This window comes from Haliotis rufescens, unplaced genomic scaffold (assembly GCF_023055435.1).
Source record: "Haliotis rufescens isolate VD_foot unplaced genomic scaffold, xgHalRufe1.0.p SCAF_27, whole genome shotgun sequence".
Lineage (NCBI taxonomy): Eukaryota > Metazoa > Mollusca > Gastropoda > Lepetellida > Haliotidae > Haliotis > Haliotis rufescens.
Window position 1 is genome coordinate 737478 of NW_025963968.1, and position 27777 is coordinate 765254.

The following is a 27777-nucleotide window of genomic DNA, read 5'->3' on the forward strand; positions in this document are numbered from 1 at the left end:
CAGAGTAAGGCACCTAATCGCCAGCACACAAAGTCAGCGATCTAACCCATTCAGCCACCGAGGCTTAAACAAAAATGGAAGTCCGACAACTTGCCATGGGAGCCCTGCCAATATACACTTGTCAGAGGGGTACACAAAGTATGTGATCTAGACTATCAGTTGACTACCAGTGTTATCCCAAATATAACATTTGTTACATTTGACCACTTTCTAAATGGCATTGTGTGTTCACGGCAGTCAAACAGTTTTGAACATTATTTGTAGTGGCGAACATATTGTAAATTTGCTCCAGTATAAATCCATTTTTCAATTTTTCACTGAAAGAGCAAGTTGAACAGAATACTACTAAAACACTAGTCTGCCTCACAGAATCTCAAGCTTTTTAGTTTCCTTTCTGCCTTTCCCTTACTAAAATGCTATAGCCCTAAAACATGAAGCAAGTGTAAATTTTTCTAAAAGCTGAATCTCTCATCTCAGTGTGGCTCTTTTTCAAGTTATTGGCGTTATTGGTTTCTATCAAATTTATAAAGACTAAGGGTTAGTCTACTAACATACCTATGAGTATGAACCTAACCCAAAACTACCATCATTAGTAATGGCTAATGAATTACCTAATTGGGTTTAAACCCGATATATATAAATGCTTACCACATTGAACATGATTTAAATATTGGTCAAGGGATGTCAGTTTCCAGTGAATAGACACTTTATTATGATTATTACCTCCAAAACGTTTTTCAAAGAGTTGATTTGGTCACTGTAGTTTCACTGTTTTGTCTTGGAGAGTTATGTTTCAATCCTTGAGTGTCAAGCTGGCCCATGCCATCAGTGCCCTAAAGTAAACAAACTTGGACCAGCTTGCCCATGCCTGCTTCACTGGAGCAGGGGAACAACTGATAAGATCATGGCTAAAGAGTATCAGATTCAGTGAGAGGGGGGATGCTGACAGGGAGAGTTTGGGCTTGTGCCACTAACTGCAAAGGGTACCGCCCCTCCAATACCACCCACACCATCAAAGGGTACCGCCCCTCCAATACCACCCCCACCATCAATAGGTACCACCCCTCCAATACCACCCCCACCATCAACAGGTACTGCCCCTCCAATAACCACCCCCACCATCAATAGGTACCATCCCTGAGGGACAGAAGCACAGGGTCTGAATAGAAATGATGAATTAAAGAAGCAGGAGATATTCATCCCTTGCAAGATGATTGCATCTTTCTGGGAGACCATGGTCTCTGTTCATTGTCGCCTTCTTCCTCTGATCATGGCAGTGTAAACAGAGACTCTAGCTGTAATAAGGAATATATGTCGCATCATTGAACAGATTCAAAATACTTTTTTAAATTTCTTGAATAATTTACAGATCGAAATTCTCCAATATACAAAATGACTTTGACATATTGTCTCGCACATAAATGAATTTAGTGAACAATTCTTATGAGAAATGTTGAGACTTGCTATCTGTGTGTATTCGTTCCTGGCCATGGGGTGCTGAATGTGGTGTGCTACACAGAAACAACAAGGTGCTTGAGTAGGCAAAACATGATATTCATATGAAATTCCACTTTTTAAACACAAAGTTTGAAGTTTATATATTGGCCCATGGATACAAGAAACAGTCTTGACCTTCTACAGTTTGATAAGCATTGAGCTACTTAATTCAAAAACTTTACATTGTATCCACTAAATAGGAAATGTTTGTTTATCAAAACATATTACACATATGAAGATCTGGGTTACAACTGGTCTTCAGCAACCCATGCTTGTTATAAGAGGTGACCAACGGGATCTGGTGGTCAGACTCTCTGACTTGATACATGTCATCATATCCAAAATGCTCATGATGTCAGTCACTGGTTTCATGGTCCAGTTTTGATTATTTACAGACCCCAATCATACAGGTTAAATACTGCTGAATGCAGCATTAAACAAGAATCATCCATCAAGCCCACAAACAAAAGTATTTCTGTTTCAGGATACATGTCCTAACAATTTCAAGCTGGGAGGTAAAAAAAACAATTTTTAAATAATATTAGATTTGCTCAGCTGTTTACAAATGTGACAAAAATATTCCGGGATCCAAGTTCCTGATTGGCTTCCTAAGTATTTGAAGGGCCTTGTAGAATGTACCGATAATCTCGTGTTTGTGTTCTCCGTTATATATGTAGTATTCAACCAGGTGACCTGTACAGATAACTACTGGCTCCTACAAGGTAGTGTGGATTTATTGGGTCAACAACAAGTTTATAACTTAACGCATTATATCCACTGACACTCCACAGCCAGGCAATACACCAACAGCCAGTTGTCTGGTGTAAAGGGTTAAGATAGTTAAATTTATTACCTAACAAACTCAACATACTCACTGATATATACATAGAAATGAGAGATATTGTCGAGGGATGAGGTCGTTGAGTGTACAGCAGAGTTGTCTCCCCACTGAGACTCGGACAGCCAGTGTGTACACGTACCATTCCCAGACATCCAATCGCAATAAATTACATGTCCCTGCAACCATGTGCATTTAAAAGCATATAATAAGAATTTTTACGACCAATAGACTCTTATGCAAACATAAAACGGACTCAATAAAGTGGTATTATGCACCATGATGTTAGTGGCTCCTGTTGAAATACATAGTCTGATTACGTTTTTGTGGAGTTTGTGGGAGAGATTATGTCGTAATTATTCAAGCAATATCGTGGCATTTGTGAAGATGAACGAAATTTGCCTGTGTTCCAACAATGGAATTGAACTCCATTTTAAGACAAGATAAAGGGTTGTGGGATAGCCCAGAGGTTAAAGCACTTGCTCATCACGATGAAGACCCAGGTTTTATTCCCATGGGTGCATGTCTCGTGTCCACAACCACGGTTGGTTAAAGGGGCCTGAGAGCTCACTCACTCACTCACTCACTCACTCAGCAAGAAAATAGAACAGTGAATGTAATCATAGTAAGTACGTCATAAGGCTTCAAGACCCAATGCACTATACACCATACAAGCAAGAAATGACAAGAACTATAGTCACGTGAAAACATTGGTTGTTTTTAACTTCCTTTGCCAAGTATATGTGTGCATAATTCACGGGGAGAATTCATGGATGTCAACTTCTTTATTATGAGTAACACAACGTTTCAAAGTATATACATGCTCCTTCATCAGGTGAATGAATGCTATGAGGCAGAGAACATATATATGTACATGTAAGAACAACACAAGAAATAAGATAACATAGGTTGAAACAAAGGTTGAAACTTAACAAGGGAAGGTGTAAGTATGTACTCTAAAAAGTTGTGTTCCTCATAATGAAAAAGTTGACATCCATAAATTCTCTTCCTCGTGTGTATCACTTCTAAATGCCTTTCAAAGACTTGTGTATAATTCGTTGCATATTTCTATTGAAGAAAATTGTTTATATGTAAACAGGTTTGTAAATGGCACGATTGCAAGAATCATTTCCTTTCACGAAAAAATGTTCCAATATACCAATACAAACACAAGGGGATATAAGAGACTCCATCATCTACACTGGGCAACCTGTGAAGGAAGGAGTTAGCCAAGTTGTCTCCCACTCCCCACTAACAACCTAGCCTTGTTCCAAGGCTGTACTGGAAGAAAAGTTCATGTATGTGCAGTAATTCTATCCTCCTAATAGGCAAGTCTAGTACTCCTGTATCTCAGAGGGACAGTTTGTTCTTATTATTTACATAATCTAGAAATTATGATTAAACTTACAATTATTGCCTTGGAGACTTGTGCAAGTCTACTAACATCCGTCCCTTGCAGCCTCTCCGCTTCCTACTTGCTGAAATATTTGCCGATTTTTTACCCACAAAGCGAGAAATAACATTCTATTCTGGCCGTATGTACACTTCTTCGATGTAGCTTTCAAGCCAGCCAGTGATATTTTGACATTGTGTTTGTCATCGGCAAACCTCGCCAGATTCAAAAACACTCGACGAGACCCTCGTCTTCTCATCACGGTGAAATATGTTGACTCAATATTGTTTTGAAACACACTTGAAAGAAATCAGGAATTTCTTGATAATATGTACAAATTTATTTAGTCAAGAAACACTGCGCTGTTCTGTGACCTGGTATCATCCATAATCACATTACGAGAACTGGAAGCCAAAATATTTGCCCCGGTAGTGCAAACAATAACTTCCATGTTTATCACCACAGTACAGTGTTCAGGAAGTGCAAATGTCAAATGTCGAATATATTTTCCTTTTGTGGATGATTCGTGTCTGTGGGCTGTCGACCACAAACTATCAAAACACAGACACAACAATGAAATTGGTTTAATTGTATCCAAACATATTCATTCCCGGACAGGAACATGATAGCCAATTTGTAAATGAAGGGCAGATCTGTGTAAATTATGGAAATATTGGGTCCATGCTGAGAGGTTGGAGGCAGACAAACTCGGAGACGCCACAAAGATGATCTAATAGAACTGTCTTTTTGACAAGGGAATTAGGATAAGATAACGTGGTTTTTCCTTCGCTGATTGCTAATGAAGTGTGAGATGAGGATCTTGAAGTATTATTCACCAGAACCCACTGATTATAACATGGGTAAGAAAGAACAATATTATACTCAACAAAAGAAATGCGAATACCATACAGGCTGGTCAATATATATATATTACTCATATTCAAGAAATATTAGATTGGTTTTATGCACATACGAACATCCTGGTATGTTGTTTGAACCGATGGTCGTGAACGCATCACATGTGACATCATAAACCCATGACTTGAGATATACCATTTGTCTTGTGCAGGATTAGAGTGTAAAATTTGGAAATAACATGCAACATATCATGATAAACATACTCTGTCATAACACTTGACTGATTATTAGTTTTGACAAAAATTGGTTCACATTGGAAACATCTTTTCTTAACATTCATACTTGTCAATATGTTTCTATGGTTCGCGTTTCTTTTGGTAGTGGGTATATATTGTGCTGATTGCTGAAAGTACATTGCACCATGATTGGCTGCACAGAAGGGTGAGTGAGTGAGTGAGTGAGTGAGTGGGTGAGTGGGTGAGTGGGTGAGAGTGAGTGAGTGAGTGAGTGAGTGAGTGAGTGAGTGAGAATACCAATTGCATAGATCGATGCTCGTGATGTCAGTCTGGTCCAGATTCGATTATGAACAGACCACAGTCATATAGCTGGAATATTGCTGAGTGCGGCATTAAAAAAACATACACATCATCATCATCATGATCCCAATTAGATGCCACGGGTGCCCAGTCTTCTAAAGCACCGCAATTCACTGTGCAGAGTTGAATCCTTTGGGAAACTTATACCCATGGGTCTGAATCCTGGTCCATGATGATTATGTTTCTGGGTTTGTCAGCACCGTGCTCGTGGTTTCACCACAGTGGTAAACATCTGAGACCTGCATCACTGCAGGCTTTCCTCCCACATAAAGCTGACAAGTGATATAACTTGAATACTGTTCAAAGCAGCGTTAATCAAAACTCACTCACTCACCTTAACTTCTTTTCATTTCATAATCATTCCAACTTTTAACTCATAATCATCATAATGACAACAAACAATTATCGTGTTTCATTTCCTTCCGGTATCCCCCACCACCGTCATCATGCCACCATTTACAATTGCTGTACCATTGTTCATTTACTGCTATAATCATTCAATCATGGTATTTATCATCATTATCATCACATAAACATCCCAAATCCATTCCCTATCATCTACCTACAGCTCTCCAATACAAATTGTCAACAATAATGCCTGCGGCCACTAAACCCAACATAAACCTTTCTTGGTCTATGAGTGTTATTATCCTACCAATGTTTCCAGCGCCATCGATGATTAAGCTACTTGTCCCTCGGGGGCCAAAGGATTATCCTATAGGGCATTTCGGTGAAGACCACATAATCATTTATACATCATGCGCGAAATCCCACTTCAATAATACGTACATCAACTTAAAGATTTAGAAGGTCAGAGGCAATGTAAATCAATGGCCCATGACGCATTGGTCATGAGAGGAAAACAGTATTTCACCCTTGAATGAATCTTGCAATTTGTTCCATTACAAAGCAGTGTATAACTAACTGATTGGAAGCAGTCCCAGTGATACATGCATCTGACTGAGACGTGCTCTAAATGTTTCTAGGGTTCATGTTTCTTTTGGTGGTGAGTATATATCAAATTGATCGTTAACTACTGTTACAGTTTAAAATTGTTTTCTACCGCATTTAAACATCTTCAAGTGACATCTTAGAAGCTGTAGTCTCAATGAAGACAATTGATTTATGGATCACAACTGTCTTTAATGCATTTAAAAGTGGAAACTTCAGATGAAAATATTATCAAACAGTGCCATATTATTATAACTAAAAGCGGAGTGATTTCTATGACACATTTAAAATATTCATCAGACATATATGCTTTGGACAAACTAAGATATGGAGCACCATGTCGAACTACAGTGGGATTGTTAATAACCAAGATTGTTCTTGCCGCCTACTAAAGCTATTACTAATGGGAACTAAGCTATCAGTATTTCATCCTGAATACACATCAGTTCAACACACAAACTCAGAAACACAAACACAGACCTACATCTGCCCCGAGCAACAGACAAATACCATCATCCTTCCAACTTATTGCACATCCTCTGATTGTGAAGCCACATCAAGACATCAACAACATATCAACTAAAAATCTATTTGTGGATCAGAAATAAACTCATCTTCATTCCTGCCCACACAGTCTCAATTCAATTTTTTTTGTCCTCATATTTCTTAACAAAGCTGAAGAGAAACATTCTATCTTGTAAGCAATGACCTGTGTGGCTCTATGCCTCAGTTCTATCATTTACTGGGAGCTCGTTACCCTAGTTCATCGTTAGGTATTTCAAGCACAAGCTAATTATGGACAGGGGGATTGGGGCAAGGATAACAATGTCCTCTGCTACAGCTTTTCCTTCACTTGTTGATAACGAGGTCTTGGATGAGCATCTTATAGCATTATTCACATACGAACCCTTTCAGTATTAAGATGACTCCATATGGTCAACATTGCTGAAAGCATCATCCACATCTATCAACAATTCTCTATCTAATGTGTTGCCACGTGCATTCTCTTAAACAGAAGAGTTACTGTCACATAAATTACAAAATAACATCTAGCTAATGACATAAAACTAATAAAAAGTATTCGCATGAGATAAATCTATGTGAATGACAAGCACAAAAGTAAGAACTGCATTACAATTAACTCAACACCTCAATATTTCATGGCCAGGATATATACTGGCAGCCATTGTGACCAGCCGATCTCCACATGAGTGGATAATGGTAAGCATTGGGTATTACGAGATATATTCAAATCAGGAGGATACCTGGTGCACAAAAAGCATTCCTGTGTTACAGTCCGTGCCACAGTCAACCTATGTATACTTATCCTGTTTCACAGTCAGTGCCACAGTCAACCTATGTATACTTGTCCTGTTTCACAGTCAGTGCCACAGTCAACCTATGTATACTTGTCCTGTTTCACAGTCCGTGCCACAGTCAACCTATGTATACTTGTCCTGTTTCACAGTCAGTGCCACAGTCAACCTATGTATACTTGTCCTGTTTCACAGTCAGTGCCACAGTCAACCTATGTATACTTGTCCTGTTTCACAGTCAGTGCCACAGTCAACCTATGTATACTTGTCCTGTTTCACAGTCAGTGCCACAGTCAACCTATGTATACTTATCCTGTTTCACAGTCAGTGCCACAGTCAACCTATGTATACTTGTCCTGTTTCACAGTCAGTGCCACAGTCAACCTATGTATACTTGTCCTGTTTCACAGTCAGTGCCACAGTCAACCTATGTATACTTGTCCTGTTTCACAGTCAGTGCCACAGTCAACCTATGTATACTTGTCCTGTTTCACAGTCCGTGCCACAGTCAACCTATGTATACTTATCCTGTTTCACAGTCAGTGCCACAGTCAACCTATGTATACTTGTCCTGTTTCACAGTCAGTGCCACAGTCAACCTATGTATACTTGTCCTGTTTCACAGTCAGTGCCACAGTCAACCTATGTATACTTGTCCTGTTTCACAGTCAGTGCCACAGTCAACCTATGTATACTTGTCCTGTTTCACAGTCAGTGCCACAGTCAACCTATGTATACTTGTCCTGTTTCACAGTCAGTGCCACAGTCAACCTATGTATACTTGTCCTGTTTCACAGTCAGTGCCACAGTCAACCTATGTATACTTGTCCTGTTTCACAGTCAGTGCCACAGTCAACCTATGTATACTTGTCCTGTTTCACAGTCAGTGCCACAGTCAACCTATGTATACTTGTCCTGTTTCACAGTCAGTGCCACAGTCAACCTATGTACACTTGTCCTGTTTCACAGTCAGTGCCACAGTCAACCTATGTATACTTGTCCTGTTTCACAGTCAGTGCCACAGTCAACCTATGTATACTTGTCCTGTTTCACAGTCAGTGCCACAGTCAACCTATGTATACTTGTCCTGTTTCACAGTCAGTGCCACAGTCAACCTATGTATACTTGTCCTGTTTCCACAGTCCGTGCCACAGTCAACCTATGTATACTTGTCCTGTTTCACAGTCCGTGCCACAGTCAACCTATGTATACTTGTCCTGTTTCACAGTCAGTGCCACAGTCAACCTATGTATACTTGTCCTGTTTCACAGTCAGTGCCACAGTCAACCTATGTATACTTGTCCTGTTTCACAGTCAGTGCCACAGTCAACCTATGTATACTTGTCCTGTTTCACAGTCAGTGCCACAGTCAACCTATGTATACTTGTCCTGTTTCACAGTCAGTGCCACAGTCAACCTATGTATACTTGTCCTGTTTCACAGTCAGTGCCACAGTCAACCTATGTATACTTGTCCTGTTTCACAGTCAGTGCCACAGTCAACCTATGTATACTTGTCCTGTTTCACAGTCAGTGCCACAGTCAACCTATGTATACTTGTCCTGTTTCACAGTCAGTGCCACAGTCAACCTATGTATACTTGTCCTGTTTCACAGTCCGTGCCACAGTCAACCTATGTATACTTGTCCTGTTTCACAGTCCGTGCCACAGTCAACCTATGTATACTTGTCCTGTTTCACAGTCAGTGCCACAGTCAACCTATGTATACTTGTCCTGTTTCACAGTCAGTGCCACAGTCAACCTATGTATACTTGTCCTGTTTCACAGTCAGTGCCACAGTCAACCTATGTATACTTGTCCTGTTTCACAGTCAGTGCCACAGTCAACCTATGTATACTTGTCCTGTTTCACAGTCAGTGCCACAGTCAACCTATGTATACTTGTCCTGTTTCACAGTCAGTGCCACAGTCAACCTATGTATACTTGTCCTGTTTCACAGTCAGTGCCACAGTCAACCTATGTATACTTGTCCTGTTTCACAGTCAGTGCCACAGTCAACCTATGTATACTTATCCTGTTTCACAGTCAGTGCCACAGTCAACCTATGTATACTTGTCCTGTTTCACAGTCAGTGCCACAGTCAACCTATGTATACTTGTCCTGTTTCACAGTCAGTGCCACAGTCAACCTATGTATACTTATCCTGTTTCACAGTCAGTGCCACAGTCAACCTATGTATACTTGTCCTGTTTCATTGTCTTCGTGTCTCATTGACTTCCCCATCATGTGTTCTCCGTCCATCATGTGTTCTCCGTCCATCATGTGTTCTACGTCCATCATGGTGTTACACTATCATCCTTCTGCTGTCATTACTTAACCTACTGATGTTACTCTCTCTTTTGTATGCAATGTTGTTACTGTTAATCCTCCACCTACTATATAGTCTTATACAGTCTTTCTTGACAATGGCATAAGGATCTATACCGAAACGTCGCCTTCACAGTAAATAAAGCAGTTGTAATCCAATAAATTGTGGTCTCTTATAAACATTCTTTGATTACATTCAAATAATTTGATAACATCAAACCTTGTAAAAGTTAATTACAAAGTTGATATGAGCGCTAACATTGATGTATTCTCACGGATCCTCAATACCACCTGGTTTTCAAACAGGACACCAAAAGATGGCATTTATCTACCGTATATTCTTGAGTGTAGTGCGCACCCAAGTATAATGTGCACCCCCCTCTAGCAGATTCAGTATTTTGGAAAACATTTTTTTTGAAAGTACAAATTTGAACTTTGAGATAAGAAAATCACCAGACATGTTGATTTACCATTTGAATTGTATTTTTTGTTCTGCTAGGCATTGTTTTGCATCCAGGGATTAAGATTACCTTGTGTATTTTCTCGTAAACTAAGACGGAAACAGCAATCAGCTGTACACACATTTTCTTGGAATCTATCGGTGATTCAGTTAAAACTTACCCAATGATATAACTTTAAAGGATTTTGATGCAAGGATCCCGAAAAATTGTATCTGAAATTATTTTTATAACAGGAATAATATATTCCAATATCTTGTTATTTCAGTTGCTGCTTTTACTAAATATATTCAAAACAATAATAACCCTAAGCATAGCACTTTGGTGCAGCTGATCGCTATTGCCAGTTATTTTCTTTTCACCTGGAACAATTTGACAGTTGAGGCTCCCATGCATGTGATCGCGAGAACTACATGTAGACATAGAATCGTCAAACTAGAACAAATATGCCTTTTAACGAGTCAAAGTATGGCGTTTATGATATATGTATCCATTCTCTGTCAACTAAAGTTCATTTCAAGGTGTCAAAAGCGGTAATCTGACCATGGTTGCTGTCCATAACGGTGAGTTGTGCGATTTTCCGATCGCTTCACACACGATTTCGCCGAAATTAATTAAAACAATATCAAAAGGAATTTTGAATAAAATTAATGAAATAAGTAACAAACATAAGTCGAGATACACAATGAACACTTTTTATAGCCAGACAGTGTAATTACAGTTTAATTTGCGTACTTCAGTATGGATTTGTTGACATGGTATTTCCCGTGTTATGTGCTCACGGTAATGTCTTCGCGTTGGGGGAAAAAACATCAAAACTCATTATGCCGTGTATAATGTGCATCCCCTTCTACACAGTTTTGTTTTTGGGGAAAAAAGTATGCACTATACTCAAGAAAATATGGTATACTAAGACACTGATTCATCATTCATGTTTCTCTCTACAGGAATTTACCAAAATGGCGCCAAAAGTGCACCTACAAGAGTGCCATAATCTTAAGTAGAATTTCAGTCATTTCATTTCCTCATTGCAGCCTTCACTAAAATCAATATAAAATGGCTACCGAAACATTTGAAATACAATCACCTCCTTAATGGCTATCTTCATCCATGACGAAAAAATAACATAAAATTTTCTGCATCAGTGATTTTGCATTGACATAAGTTCTAGTTGCTGGTTACATGTCTTGAAAGTGATAACAAACTTATTGAATGAATCTATGTTTGACATGTTAAATGAACAATGTACAATGTTGTAATAATGACAGGAAGCCCCAGGCCTCGCTGGCAGTTCTTCCACTGTGAGTGTCACTGTCACCAACCAAATCCACAAAGAGTTTATCAGCATCCGTCAGGGCAGTCATTTCCATCTTAGGAAGATTTAGCTTAAATTTCATGCTCTATTTCCTTTTAAAAGAAATAAAAGACTCCAGCAGCTGATAATGGCAACTTGTTCATTTCAATAAATACGATCAATATTAATCTGCAACCACCTCCTGCTTGGCAGAAAAAACTTTCTAGACTTTCTGTTATATTAAAACGAGTGGTAGGCATTTCAGTATGTTTTATCTGAAATACAAATAATCAGTGACTCCTTTGTTACTCCAGTGTATACGTTCATGTACATAAGATGTCCTCAATATCCCGATCATCTAAAGGAAATCTCCAAGTACATTAACCATCTTGTGATCGACTCTTCACACAAACATCCTAGAGTGTCAAGATTGGAAAGAGAGATTTATGCCACCTATGAAACTGATAACTTCAGACCAATATTTTATGGTATAAAACAGAGGTTCAATCTGTCGTGCTGCAGCATATCTTTATGATGGATTCATTCAGTATAGAACACTGTCTATTCAAGCTTCACACTGTTGAATGTCTGGTCAATATGGATTCAGACCAGATTACTACTTTTCTTTCTGCTGACCTGACGGAAATTCTTCCCCATCAAGAACATTTCTATATCAATATTGTGCCTGCAACATCTAAACCAATCTATCCTCCTAATGATATTTTGATAACATCAATACTCAAATTAGGAATGCTTGCTTTTTGCCTATCTGGCTTCTGGAGCAGAATAGTGCCCAGAATTCTGTGCTTGTCTCCCATTCAGACTCTTGGCCAGAAAGTTGTTCGTTGTTCTTTGTTTGTTGTTTAATACCACACTCAGCAATATTCCAGGAATGACGACGGTCTGTAAATAATCGAGTCTGGGCCAGTCAATACAGTGATTGATATCATGAGCATCGATCTACGCAATTGAGATATGATGACATGCATCAACCAAGACAGTGATCCTGACCACCCGATCCCGTTAGTTGCCTCTTACGACAAGCAAAGTCGCCTCTTACAGCAAGCATGGGTTGCTGAAGACCCATTCTATCCTGGATGTTCACAGGTCACAAGAACAGAAAGGGTCTCAAGTACCCAATTCTTGTCTTCCTTTGGGAATGAGGTCACTAATATCCCAATAAGGACTGCAGGAGTGCAGGTTAACCCAATAAACTCACTCACTCACTCACTCACAGATCATTACACCAACACTTGTGAAAATCCAGACGAAATCACCCATCTTGGAGAGTTCTTCAAAACACAGTAGCATGGATTACTCTGAAACCACATCTCAAGCCTCAAAGCACTATCAGAAACTATATCAATGTATGTACAGTCAGTAATCTTCTCAACGGCGAACAGATCTGTTTCTAAAGACTAAAATCTCAATCATTCCACCGAGTAAACATAAAACAGTCCCCCCCGACATGGACTCTGGCAATTCTGACAGTAATAACGTACCACACAATCATTTCAATTAATACGGCTTGCTGCAGTTTTGATAAATATTCTATCCCACATCAAAAAGCCCCATAACATATACTTGACTTGTCTACACTCGATGCTCTGAATGCCTAAAACAACAAGATAAGACGATCGTACGAAACATTCATCACGTCCAACTTAACGAAAACCACAAGCGTATCTACTCCACCTGAGAGAAGCCGGTTACGCTGCATCACGTTGACGACTGCACAGTGCATTTGTTGATTAAATTTTCAAATCCTTCAATCCACACATCAACGATCAAGGTAATCCTCAATGTATTCCGCCACGCTACTTTCAATGTAGAACCTCGTAACCCACACTCTCAGTAATCTCTATAATCAGGTGACCTTAGCTGCGACCTCGGGTCAGGCACCTGCCCATGGTGTCGTTACAACCTTACACACCAATCCAGGCTTATCACAAGATAATGAAACTATAAATTCAGTCTCCAGAAACCAGTCTCCTCGACTCAACACCAGTCACTTAACTTGCAATAAGTCTCCCTGATAATAGTACATGTCAGTCTGGATGTATTTTATGGGATTCTTATTTGCAATGCCGTCCTGTTACTGTTTTGTGAGTTATCATGCAGTGCCACACAAATGTTCTAACTGTACAGTGTCATGACAATCTTGCTGTCTGTAATACATTCCACCAATCAGGCAATGACTCACAGTCGTAAGGAAATCAGCTTCTAAAGTTTGCCTGAATATCATCTTACAAAAAAACAACACATCAAATGTATAAACTCACATTACAAGCTTAATATATATGTATCTATATATATATAGGAATTCACAAAACATACTTAAATATTGTAGAATTGAAAATTGAAGAAAACTGTATGGGAACTTCTACCTGTGCACCTTCAGTTCATCATTAATCATGCTTTCATTTATATATCATCTATCCATTTAACATAATCTATCCATTCAACATCAAGACTCCATCAATCCATACATTCAACATTCATCCAAAATCCATCCTTACATTCAACATCCATCCATCCCTACATTCAACATCCATCCATCTGTACATTCAGCATCCATCCATCCCTACATTCAACATCCATCCATCCATAATCCATCCATCCCTACATTCAACATCCATCCCTACATTCAACATCCATCCATCCATACATTCAACATCCATCCATCCATAATCCATCCATCCCTACATTCAACATCCATCCATCCATACATTCAACATCCATCCATCTATACATTCAACATCCATCCATCCATACATTCAACACCCAGCCTCCATCCATATATACATTCAACATCCATCCATCTACACATTGAACACCATTCATCCATCCATTCAACATCCATCCATCTGTATCCATTTAACAATTGGCCTCAATCCATCCATACATTCAACATCCATTCATCCATCCATCTGTACATTTAACATCCAGCCTTCATCCATCCATACATTCATCAGGAGGGCTGGAAACAACAGGAAGAAACAGGGTTCCTCCTCCAAAGTCAGTCAACAGATTGGAAGGTACCAAACCTAAGGCACCAAGAACAATGGGGAGTCGGAAAACTTGGAACTTGGGATGCAAGCGTGACATTTATTATCATTATTATTATTGTCTAATTTCTGGATTATAAAAATAATAAGAACAATTTGTCCCTATAAGAGACTGTCCACATATCTAGACTTGTGAAGATCTGACTAACGGGATCGGGTGGTCAGACTCGCTGACTTGCTTGATACATGTCATCGTATCTCAATTGCGTGGGTCGATGCTCATGATCTCAATCACTGGATTGTCTGGTCGAGACTCGATTATTTACAGATTCCTGTCATAGAGCTGGAATATTGCTGAGTGAGGTGTTAAACAACAAACAAACAACTTGCCTATTAGGAGGATAGATTTACTACACATCCATGGGCTTATCTTTGAGTACAGCCTTGGAGCAAGGCTTCTCCCACCTGACAAGCAGGTAATGTCTCCTCCCTCCCCTGTGCATCCTATGTATAACGATGGTAGACGGTGTTAGCACCCACTGACCCTGCCCTGGCCTATATCTGATTATATACACCACTGTAACACAGATAAGACCTGTATATATTTTTCTCTCACCACAACAACTTATACAACAATACAGACCAACAATGCAGACCAACCAAACGCCATGATCATATCCGGTAAGAAACATAATATGATCTCGAATAATTATGATCAGCGATTATCATGAACCATGATTTATTAAAAAAAATATACCTTTGACTTCCTGTCTTCCATCTAAGACAGGACAACACATGAAGTCATTGTAATAAATTGTAATTTTAGAACATAATATCCACTTCCTGCTACAATGCACCACGGAATATCGGCTGGACAGAACCTGTCATGTCATCTATAATGCAGATGCAGGGGCAGTTAGCATTGATTACTTATCGGCTAGCTTAAGACATAATTAGCTGACGATAATTGGTCAGATTTAACAGCCGGTCTATAACAGTTTATCTCATCAAAATTAAATGTCTCCTTTGGATAAGTTCACAGAGGGTCAGGGATGCTGCTATGAAAGGATGGCAGCTATTGGTGAAGTGCACAAGGCGCTGGTGCCAAAACGTATTAAGTTACTCTCCCAACTATACACTTTAACAGTGCCTGCACATGTAAGGCGGAGGAAAGTGAAATGTTTAAATTCAATAGCTTTGAAATTTCTTCCCCATCAATTATGGCTTCCATGACATCTCGTCAGTTGCTGCCTAAAATGGAGATTTTTATTAAATCAAATATAGCTATGGAGGTTATCAGTGTTTTAGAAATATAATCACCTGACCTGTATTTTGGGTCATCTTTGAACATTTTGACAGCTAAACACTAAAACAAGTATATTCATGAAATTCTCACACTTAACATTCAAGTCTGAATATAAACCCATTTTTTTCCTCAACATGCAATTTTCAGATACATTATCACATTATCAACCAAACAAAATGGACCAGGAGGATATCTTTGCTGCTACACAGTGAAGTGTCCTGAAGCATGTTAAGGTTCTATTTCAGTAAAATAAGACAAATTGTGAGAAACCTTGTTCTCATGCTGCAAACTAAATTAATAATCTTCAATTACATTGTCAGCAACGCAGCAGGCAAGTCAACCATCAGCTGTTTGAAAGTCAGCATGCATTGACAAGGGCTGCCGTGCAACAAAGCATGTTTTCAAAAATCATTTCACAGATTACAATTCAAGAGGTTGAACGTACCAAACAGCTCAAATATAACCAAATTATTCACGAAAGACCTATACCTCTTTAAAATTCTGTCATTAAAATGACATCCAATGTGAACAAGGCCGCCTGCAAAATTTATTCCCAATTGGTGTAACTTGAGTATAAATTCAGCAAGCAGCTATTGAAACCTTTGTGAAAGACAGTTAGGAGAGGAACCCTGTAGATGCAATGTGCAGGCAAAGGCCATGTTTCCTGGACCTTTACGGGAACAGTGAACCCAATCGGGGGTCAGTAATATGTTAGAGGCTGTTGACAGCCTTCTTAAAGATCGGAAACAAAAACAGCACCAAGATTGCTTCCAAAATCTGACAAATGAGCTGTGATAATATCACATTGTCAACTCAAAAGAGATTCTTTCAGTTGTGGCAAATACCTCGAGATGAGCAGGCACCATAAACTGCCCAAATACATATTTTAGTAACCCGATTTGAACATTAAACAACAGTTTTCAAAACATTGAAATTATCCTACCAAAAAATAATCTACCATTAAAGTTTTGAAAATGCTATAAATGTCATGGGAACTTTGTTTATTCTCATTTTTACTTTTTATTTCGTTTTAGTTTGCAAATCTGTCTTTACATAAATATTTCTTGTCAATTTGTCATTGTGAAAAAGCCATGGCTGGAAGACAGTCAGTGAACAAGACCCACTCTGTTGTGTGCAAGAGGGGACAATGTACTCCATATGGTATTTCATTTAAGTGAGAACCAGAATGATTAATTATACAGAAAAAACACAAGTCTAGGATTTATTATTCCACAAAAATGTATAATTTAGATTTTTCAAGGCTGATGTGACATCAAGCACATGACATTAATACCACACCAGACAAAAAGGGGAAAATGGAAGCCATGATAGTGCTTTGTACACTTGGAAATCACAAAGAACTTGGGATGAGTATCTTCTAATAATATCATTAATTAGCATTTAGGACAAACAGAACCAAGTCACTTGAGACAGATAATCTGTAACTTCCTGTAAGTCTTCTCAAAACAGTGTTGAGTTAGTGGGTTAGGAGCCTTCAGAAAGAACCCTTGAGACTCCTGTGCAGAATAGGTCCCTAATACCCCATGCTTGTCTCCCTGTGGGGATTCCAGGACAGAATAGGTCCCCAGTACCCCATGCTTGTCTCCCTGTGGGGATTCCAGGACAGAATAGGTCTCCAGTACCCTCTGCTTGTCTCTCTGTGGGGATTCCAGGACAGAATAGGTCCCCAGTACCCCATGCTTGTCTCCCTGTGGGGATTCCAGGACAGAATAGGTCCCCAGTACCCCATGCTTGTCTCCCTGTGGGGATCCCAGGCCAGAATAGGTCCCCAGTACCCCATGCTTGTCTCCCTGTGGGGATTCCAGGACAGAATAGGTCCCCAGTACTCCATGCTTGTCTCCCTGTGTGGATTCCAGGACAGAATAGGTCCTCAGTATGCCATGCTTGTCTTCCTGTGGGGATTCCAGGACAGAATAGGTCCTCAGTATGCCATGCTTGTCTTCCTGTGGGGATTCCAGGACAGAATAGGTCCCCAGTACCCCATGCTTGTCTCCCTGTGGGGATTCCAGGACAGAATAGGTCCCCAGTACCCCATGCTTGTCTCCCTGTGTGGATTCCAGGACAGAATAGGTCCTCAGTATGCCATGCTTGTCTCCCTGTTGGGATCCCAGGCAGAATAGGTCCCCAGTACCCCATGCTTGTCTCCCTGTGTGGATTCCAGGACAGAATAGGTCCCCAGTACCCTCTGCTTGTCTCCCTGTGGGGATTCCAGGACAGAATAGGTCCCCAGTACCCCATGCTTGTCTCCCTGTGGGGATTCCAGGACAGAATAGGTCCTCAGTATGCCATGCTTGTCTCCCTGTGGGGATTCCAGGACAGAATAGGTCCTCAGTATGCCATGCTTGTCTTCCTGTGGGGATTCCAGGACAGAATAGGTCCCCAGTACCCCATGCTTGTCTCCCTGTGGGGATTCCAGGACAGAATAGGTCCCCAGTACCCCATGCTTGTCTCCCTGTGTGGATTCCAGGACAGAATAGGTCCCCAGTACCCCATGCTTGTCTCCCTGTGTGGATTCCAGGATAGAATAGGTCTTCAGTATGCCATGCTTGTCTCCCTGTGGGGATCCCAGGCAGAATAGGTCTCCAGTACCCCATGCTTGTCTCCCTGTGTGGATTCCAGGACAGAATAGGTCCCCAGTACCCTCTGCTTGTCTCCCTGTGGGGATTCCAGGACAGAATAGGTCCCCAGTACCCCATGCTTGTCTCCCTGTGGGGATTCCAGGACAGAATAGGTCCCCAGTACTCCATGCTTGTCTCCCTGTGTGGATTCCAGGACAGAATAGGTCCTCAGTATACCATGCTTGTCTTCCTGTGGGGATTCCAGGACAGAATAGGTCCCCAGTACCCCATGCTTGTCTCCCTGTGGGGATTCCAGGACAGAATAGGTCCCCAGTACCCCATGCTTGTCTCCCTGTGGGGATTCCAGGACAGAATAGGTCCCCAGTACCCCATGCTTGTTCTCTGTTCCCATGTGTGTTGTAGGAGTGATCTAATGAGGATTGGGAGGTCATAATGTGTGACATGGCAGAGTTTGTCGAGGCCGGAATTACTGCTCATTCAATCAACCACCAGTTTGCCTGGCCAAGACTTGATTCCTTTCAGTCCATTATAAGTGGAATATTGCAGCGTATCAATATCCACAGATTCATCTGTAGAGTGAGTGAGCAATATCGGTGGACATCACAAATCGGCTTCACATTGTGCCCATGTGGGGAATCGAACCCGGGTCTTTGCCGTGACGAACAAACACTTTAACCACTAGGCTACCAGACCACCCCTCGTCCAGGTGGATCAGTATCACTCTGTATAGGGCCTTACATTGGCATGTGTTTAAACACTCCAATTGCTGTGCACATATGGCACTTGTGAATATGAACGATTATGCCCTGCGTTGTTGCTATTAATGAGACTGTTGGGATCCCAGGACAGAATAGGTTCCCAGTATCCTGTGCTTGTTCAGTGCCAACTTGAGGATCTAGCTGGTGGTCTGGTGCAGTGATCTGGTTCATTGACACCATGCCCTAATGGCATGGATCACTACTCATGCCTTCAGTCACACTTGTCCGGCCAGATCCGATTATTAAAAGGAACTGTCAGAGTTGGAACATTGCTGAATGTGGTATTAAATATTTAACAGCATAGCGCATTTACATCTTCACAACCAAATAACTTCTCAAGAGCCTGATGGACAAATGCTGCATCATTCATCCTTTTCAAAAAAGAGTTTATTTTCTTACTCATTTCTTTTCTATCAATTTAACATAGAAAAACTTTCTGATAAGAAAATCAAGTGTCGCAAACTAGAAGGTACGTGTCCGTTAAACATGTATTAACCATGTCTGTGACAGAATTGTCTGATGTCAGTGTTGAAAAAAACAAGATATTTTAGCATGAAACCAGGGTAGACAAACGAGACGTTGGCTACAAGAGTGACACATGCCTACCCAGCCTGGCAACACATCCACCTGAGAGTTTACTGGGTGCACGACAGGTCACTGGGTGCACTAATCTCGCCTCTACCCATCGCCACAATCAAGGTCAAGGGTCAGTGTTTCTGGAGACGCTTATAAGATCAAAGTTTGTCTATTTTATCTATGTAACCCTACAAACAATAATGTATTCATGTATTAGTCTGGTGATTGAGATCCTGGAAACAAACTGCGTATGACTGTCGCAAAACGCATACCTAGCATGACTGGTAATTTCATATATCTATTAAATCTGGGTTGGATTGTGAAGAATCTCAACTCGCTAATGCTTGTATTATTTGGAAGTATGACAAAGGAGATTATTTTGTTGAAGGAAAGACTGAATACATGGAAATAAGGAAAACAATGAACTGACATCAATCTTATCTGACAACACTTCAACTGTATCAATCATCATCAGCAACATCTCGTGGACTCACGTGTGCCATATCGTGTACATCAATGCTGCAGGTAGTGAATAAAACCTTTAAACAAGAAGTTTATTGACTGTATAGTTGTTATTGCTGTTAACCTACCGGTAGGTGGGTGTATACTAAGACTGACATTACATATATAGCTCTGACTGCAGACTTCTGACTGGCTATCTTTATTAATAAGATAAAGCTTATGGACATCTTCAAACCTCAAAACTTTCATTAATATTTCTAGCTATTTTTGTACAACAGACTGTGATTTACTATCAAGTAAATAAATCATTTGTATATATTTTTCTAATGGATGAAAGTTTGGTATTTTGGACATAACGTCGTCTATGCTTTCAGTTCTATTTAGGTGAAATGGGGTTTAACGTCGCGTCCAAAATTAATGCACTTATATAGCAACATGCATGCACTTGTGTGTGTGTGGCTGCTTGTACTAGTCCGGACTGATGCTGATTTATTGTTCTAGCCCACTGAGATACCATGCCGCAGTTTAACATGAATATCCCACTCAGACACAGTATACTGACTCCGAGCTGACCAGTCCTTGTCTTATCTCTGGTATGATGTTGTATGCCAGTCAGGGTAACAACAAGTGCCATCCCCAATATGGTTTGGTATGATGCTGTATGCCAGTCAGGGTAACAACAAATGCCATCCCCTACATAGTTTGGTATGATGCTGTATGCCAGTCAGGGTAACAACAAGTGCCATCCCCAACATGGTTTGGTATGATGCTGAATGCCAGTCAGGGTAACAACAAGTGCCATCCCGAATGTGGTTTGGTATGATGCGGCAAGGGATCAAACAGGTTGGCTGAGAGAGATGCTGTATCCATGTACATCTAAGGGAAGCAACTCTGCACAGCAAACCAAGGTTGACAGAGACAGCCGGTATATCCATCAGAGGAAAGCAACTCCACACAGCAAACCCAGATTGGATTAAACAGCTGGGCTGACATTGCCCCCCACCCCCCTATCAGCTGGAAGGAACCCCATTCCAAATCATTCATTTTTACAACTGACCTGAATCGCAGATCATTAATTTTCTTCATACGCAAATAGATTCTTAGTTTTGACACAGTTTTTCATGCTCTCAGCCTTAAAAACCACCTCTGATCATGTGGCGTCTTGGTAATAAAGTCTCCGTTTGCCATACCAAGTTATAAACAGTAGGCCCTTCCCCAGAACATGCCATAAACATGGTCTCAGGGAGCATCTGTTTATATATGGCATTTATCGTGTTATAAAACTTGCTGTCAACAACACTGAATGGTCTACCTAATAACATGGCCAGTTTGATGTGTGTGCAAAATCATTAGAAATTAGAATAATGACTTTATGACAGTGGAAAATATGGCAACACACTCACCCGGCAACAGCATGGCTGTGAACCACGCTTGGCTTACGTAACATTCCCAAGCTCCATTCACAAACTCCTCACACCTCTTTTCAATGGTATCGACAGAAAAAGGGCAGGAAAACCTCCAGAATATGTTCATAGAGCACAAAATAATTTCGACATGCTTTCGTCTCCATGGCAACGTAAGCTATTTTTCTGACCCCCCTCAAACCTTTCGAATAAACAAGAGCCAGAATGATAAAATAATACATCACAAGATTCGCAACACTAGCGCGCCAATAAATTCCCCACAAACTCCTGTGACTACAAATGAAGGCGCATTGATGTCGCTCTTTGAGAAAGTGCTGTGCAGTAATAGTTCTAAAGATTGTGTGAATTAAATCGAATGAAGACAGGACATTTCAGCTACATCGACATTATTGCATCAAGGGATTTTATCAGCTATCGCAAGCCAATGTTATGTACTATTTCAGTGTAAAAAGATGCTATGTGGAACTAGTAATATTTTGGAAAAAAATCCAAAATTGAATTTTTTATTGCCACAGGACATTATGCTGCTAAAATACAGTTGAATGTCATGCCCAACCTGGTTTCATATGAATGAATACAATCATTTTCTTGTCCTAAAAATTGATTACCAAAATATTTTATGCCTGATAAATACAAGATGTGTGCATTTCACTCATCAATATCAAAGACCGTACCCACAAGAGAATAAAAGCTTATTTACAGGAATCTGCTTTATGATAGAATCTAATTTTTCGAAAAGCAGAGCCGAAAATCAATAACACTTTGATCTATCAGCCCAGATAATCTGGCCTGACAACTGGGTCCGGAAATGCAAGTCTGTCGAACAACTGGAACACCATCAACAGTGTCGTCTCGACATAGTTTTTAACATCATAAACAATAAGCTTCATCATTTTTATATTTGTTTCCCCGGCTGCATGGAATAAATATTCAATGACTGGCCACTTAACTGGGAACAGGCTGACATAGTTGTCGTTCTGATGTTGTTGCTGGGGTGTACAATGTTTGTGAGTGTTGTACAATGTTGTTGATTGTTGTTGTACAATGTTTGTGAGTGTTGTAGCTCTGACATCATTGACTGTTGTATCATATTTATTGTTGTACAGTGTTTGTGAGTGTTGTATGATGTTGGTGAGTGTTGTTTGTTGCTGAGCTGTGTGAGGAATCTGGATCAGATCGGGCCTCCAGTGTCCACTGCTTGTGTCAAGAGTGCAATACCCAACATGGAGTCGGTGCTGATGAACATTGTTGTTGCTCAAGGTTGCTGAGTACTGATAAGCGTTGTTGTTGTTGTTGTTGTTTGGAAGCTTCAAAGTGTTGAAGAATGTGCTGTTGCTGTTGTTGACAATAGTTTCTTCATTTCCTTTTTTGTCAAATGTGTTTTATTTCATGTTACTGATGTTTCAGAAACAAGCACCATCACAATGACCATCTATGAAATATCCACATCACCATTCACTATATCTATACATGCATCCATCCACCTAGTCCTGCTTTTTTTACTACAAGCCAAGGCAAGTCTAGATCAAACTAACCAAGATTAAACATATGAAAACATCAGAAGAGGAAATGTTGTTTCGAAGAAAAAGAAAATATTATTTTAAAGACATGTTTTCATTGACTGTGTTAGTCTACCATCCACCTCTCCATTCACTAACAATGCACTCATCCACCCACATTTCCGTCCAGGAACCATGTTCACTTCCAGCTAGCTAGCAATGGTGCATGGATGATACACTTTTAACATGCAATGGTTAACAATCTACAGATAAACAATCAATTAAACTCCTTCAGTGAACATAAAAACAAACATTTCACACATGAAACAACATCTTTGGCGATATCTGATCAAATTGTTTCTGAATGACTTACCAAACAGTCTGGCTGTTTTTACAATGTAGTCAGTCAATGGGAGACAATTACAGTCATCAGACCTACAGGACTCAATGCTCCAACAAGCAGAAACAAACAGTAGTTACGTCAAGGCCCGTTCCCTGTCCATCAGGACGGAGCTGCTTTGTTCTCCTTGATCATGTGGACTGCAGGAGGAGACAACTGACATCTAAAATATTCCAACCATAGAATGGCTGCATGCATACAAAATAGTCTGGACCAGACAAACCAGGGTTTGACCATGAATTCAAAACCCTGACACCAGAGAAGAATCAGTCTTGATCATCTGTATAAAAAGCAAACTAGCGACAGAAATCATATGAATGGGTACTGAAAATAAGTCATGACACCAGGCGTTCACAAGAAGTGAAGACCCGTGAAGATCCGGGTTAGAATAGGTCTCCAGCATCCCATGCTTGCCGTAAAAGGCGACTATGCTTGTCGTAAGAGACGAATAACGGGATCGGGTGGTCAGGCTCGCTGACTTGGTTGATGCATGTCATCGTATCTAAATTGCGTGGATCGATGCTCATGATGTCAATCACTGGATTGTCTGTTCCAGACTCGAATATTTACAGCCCGTCGTCATATAGCTGGAATATTGCTGAAAGCAGTGTTAAACAACAAATAAACAAACAAACAAACAAAAAGTGTAAGTCTGTGTTATAATCCACATCACAGAAGCATGATGACAGGCAGTGAGCCAAGTCACCGGGCCTGGCCATCCCATCCTCGTGTGACTAACTCAGAGGCGACCCATTCTTCCCAGGAATCCCCATGGGTTTCTAACCACTGAACTTACTGCACCACAGGCTCCACGGGGCTTGGGTGTTGTTAGGAGAGCAACATCCTAGATTCAAGGAGGGAAAGCGAAGTACAATGTCCTAGCAGGTTGAAAACTAACATTACGAGACATTTCAACTTACAATATTAGATATTTCCTAACTTTTACACTGGAAAAAAAACTATATATAACACAATTACAAGATATCTTCAAAGCGTGATTTATTAAAAAATATACATATTTATTTTATTTCAATTTGTATGGGGGAGGGACAATATGGTGGGGAGGGAAGGGTAAGCTCACTACCTGTAGTAGCAAGTGGTAGCTGGTGTGGTCTAGTTTGTACTGCCGGTCTTGCTCTCCACAGTAGCGCTGCCATCACTCCAGGCTAATATCAGTTTGTTAGTTGGCATCACTGACACCTAATTGGAGGAAAATACCAAATACTGACAAGTGACAACTAATGTAATCTAATTCCACAGTCTTCAGTCTCCCACAGATGTCAATTCCATCCCTGGACTGTCAACAAAATAAGATTCATTCTCCTCCACCAACTCATGTACATCTTACAGCTGCAGCTGTGACAGGGAAGTGTATATTCATCCATAATTACCCCTATGAAGATAACAAGTTTGGGTACTAAATTGTCACATCAATATTGACTGACAATGACAAGCAATGCTATTTCTGGGTAAGAACAGTGCTGAAGCATCACATCCTGAATTTTATGTAGCAGGGCATGGAGTCATCCCACAGATGACATCCTTACCTTGTCAGTATAGCAGGGCGTGGAGTCATCCCACAGATGACATCCTTACCTTATCAGTATAGCAGGGCGTGGAGTCATCCCACAGATGACATCCTTACCTTATCAGTATAGCAGGGCGTGGAGTCATCCCACAGATGACATCCTTACCTTGTCAGTATAGCAGGGCGTGGAGTCATCCCACAGATGACATCCTTACCTTATCAGTATAGCAGGGCATGGAGTCATCCCACAGATGACATCCTTACCTTATCAGTGTAGCAGGGCGTGGAGTCATCCCACAGATGACATCCTTACCTTGTCAGTGTAGCAGGGCATGGAGTCATCCCACAGATGACATCCTTACCTTGTCAGTGTAGCAGGGCATGGAGTCATCCCACAGATGACATCCTTACCTTGTCAGTATAGCAGGGCGTGGAGTCATCCCACAGATGACATCCGTACCTTGTCAGTGTAGCAGGGCATGGAGTCATCCCATGGATGACATCCTTACCTTGTCAGTGTAGCAGGGCGTGGAGTCATCCCAAGGATGACATCCGTACCTTGTCAGTGTAGCAGGGCGTGGAGTCATCCCACAGATGACATCCTTACCTTATCAGTATAGCAGGGCATGGAGTCATCCCACAGATGACATCCTTACCTTATCAGTGTAGCAGGGCGTGGAGTCATCCCACAGATGACATCCGTACCTTGTCAGTGTAGCAGGGCATGGAGTCATCCCACAGATGACATCCGTACCTTGTCAGTGTAGCAGGGCATGGAGTCATCCCACAGATGACATCCTTACCTTGTCAGTATAGCAGGGCGTGGAGTCATCCCACAGATGACATCCTTACCTTGTCAGTATAGCAGGGCGTGGAGTCATCCCACAGATGACATCCTTACCTTGTCAGTGTAGCAGGGCGTGGAGTCATCCCACAGATGACATCCTTACCTTGTCAGTGTAGCAGGGCATGGAGTCATCCCACAGATGACATCCTTACCTTGTCAGTGTAGCAGGGCATGGAGTCATCCCACAGATGACATCCTTACCTTGTCAGTATAGCAGGGCGTGGAGTCATCCCACAGATGACATCCGTACCTTGTCAGTGTAGCAGGGCATGGAGTCATCCCATGGATGACATCCTTACCTTGTCAGTGTAGCAGGGCGTGGAGTCATCCCAAGGATGACATCCGTACCTTGTCAGTGTAGCAGGGCGTGGAGTCATCCCACAGATGACATCCTTACCTTATCAGTATAGCAGGGCATGGAGTCATCCCACAGATGACATCCTTACCTTATCAGTGTAGCAGGGCGTGGAGTCATCCCACAGATGACATCCGTACCTTGTCAGTGTAGCAGGGCATGGAGTCATCCCACAGATGACATCCGTACCTTGTCAGTGTAGCAGGGCATGGAGTCATCCCACAGATGACATCCTTACCTTGTCAGTATAGCAGGGCGTGGAGTCATCCCACAGATGACATCCTTACCTTGTCAGTATAGCAGGGCGTGGAGTCATCCCACAGATGACATCCTTACCTTGTCAGTATAGCAGGGCGTGGAGTCATCCCACAGATGACATCCTTACCTTGTCAGTGTAGTAGGGTGTGGAGTCATCCCACAGATGACATCCTTACCTTGTCAGTGTAGCAGGGCGTGGAGTCATCCCATGGATGACATCCTTACCTTATCAGTGTAGCAGGGCGTGGAGTCATCCCACAGATGACATCCTTACCTTGTCAGTGTAGCAGGGCGTGGAGTCTTCCCATAGATGACATCCTTACCTTGTCAGTGTAGCAGGGCGTGGAGTCATCCCACAGATGACATCCTTACCTTGTCAGTATAGCAGGGCGTGGAGTCATCCCATGGATGACATCCTTACCTTGTCAGTGTAGCAGGGCGTGGAATATTCATGAGGAGAAAAGTGGAGCATGGAGTTCTTAGTGTGAAATAAATAGACAATACTACATTAAATACCATTCTTAAGATAAAAGTGGACTTTCTATGGTATCTGAGGACAGCTACCATAGAAAGTTCACAACTTATGTAATAAAGGTATCCAACGAGAATGAGTGTAGTATTTTATTTATTAGCCACATTAAATATCTATTTGAGTAAAAACACAAAACAACTTTCGTCAGTTAACAGACCAAACTGAAACCAGGTGCAAATCTGGTTGTGCATGAATATTGATATATGCCCAAATATGGGCGTTGTTGACATTTCTATGCATACGAATTAACAAAATGTTCCTGCTGTTGTGTCTGCAAACATGAGAGCAGCACCGCTCAAGAACTTTGTTTAAGATTTTCTTCAACTCATAGTAATTCAAATTAAAGAGTAAAACAGCACAGCACTACCATTTTGGACGAGGGAAATCTACTTGCTCGCCAAAGAGGTTCATGTAAACTCTATGACCCTATAGTAAAAACGTGAAAACTCGAGTCTGCTTGCTTGCCAGTGACAGCTTCAAGCGAAGGGCAAGGTCATCATTAGAATAAGAAAAGAGAACCGTTATCAACAGACAGAGTTTTACGCTAGAGATGAATAGCCAATGTTATTGTTCACATTTGTGATGTTTCAGGGTACAAAATGAGAACTCCTCCGAGTTTTCAAATGATTTGTATCGGGATTGTTCCCTCTGAGTGATCTGATTGTGCAGTTCTGATCGTGTAGTAGTAAAAAGTTG

At 40.9% G+C, this 27777-nt stretch overlaps 1 protein-coding gene across 5 annotated transcripts in view; it reads right to left on the minus strand.

Annotated features, from left to right (window-relative positions):
• The window catches only part of LOC124119305 (nuclear hormone receptor HR96-like), a 259199-nt gene that overhangs the window by 214680 nt on the left and 16742 nt on the right, over nt 1-27777 (minus strand). Inside the window, exon 1 of one of the 5 annotated variants that reach the window (XM_046481773.2) lies at nt 13224-13323. The exons of 2 other annotated variants lie outside the window; for them this stretch is intronic. In XM_046481773.2, coding sequence (XP_046337729.1) covers nt 13224-13272 — 49 coding nt within the window. In that variant the 5' untranslated portion in view covers nt 13273-13323. Of the gene's footprint in view, nt 1-13223; nt 13324-27777 lie in introns of those variants that run through there. 2 more of the 5 variants (XM_046481772.2, XM_046481777.2) reach the window with 2 other exon arrangements.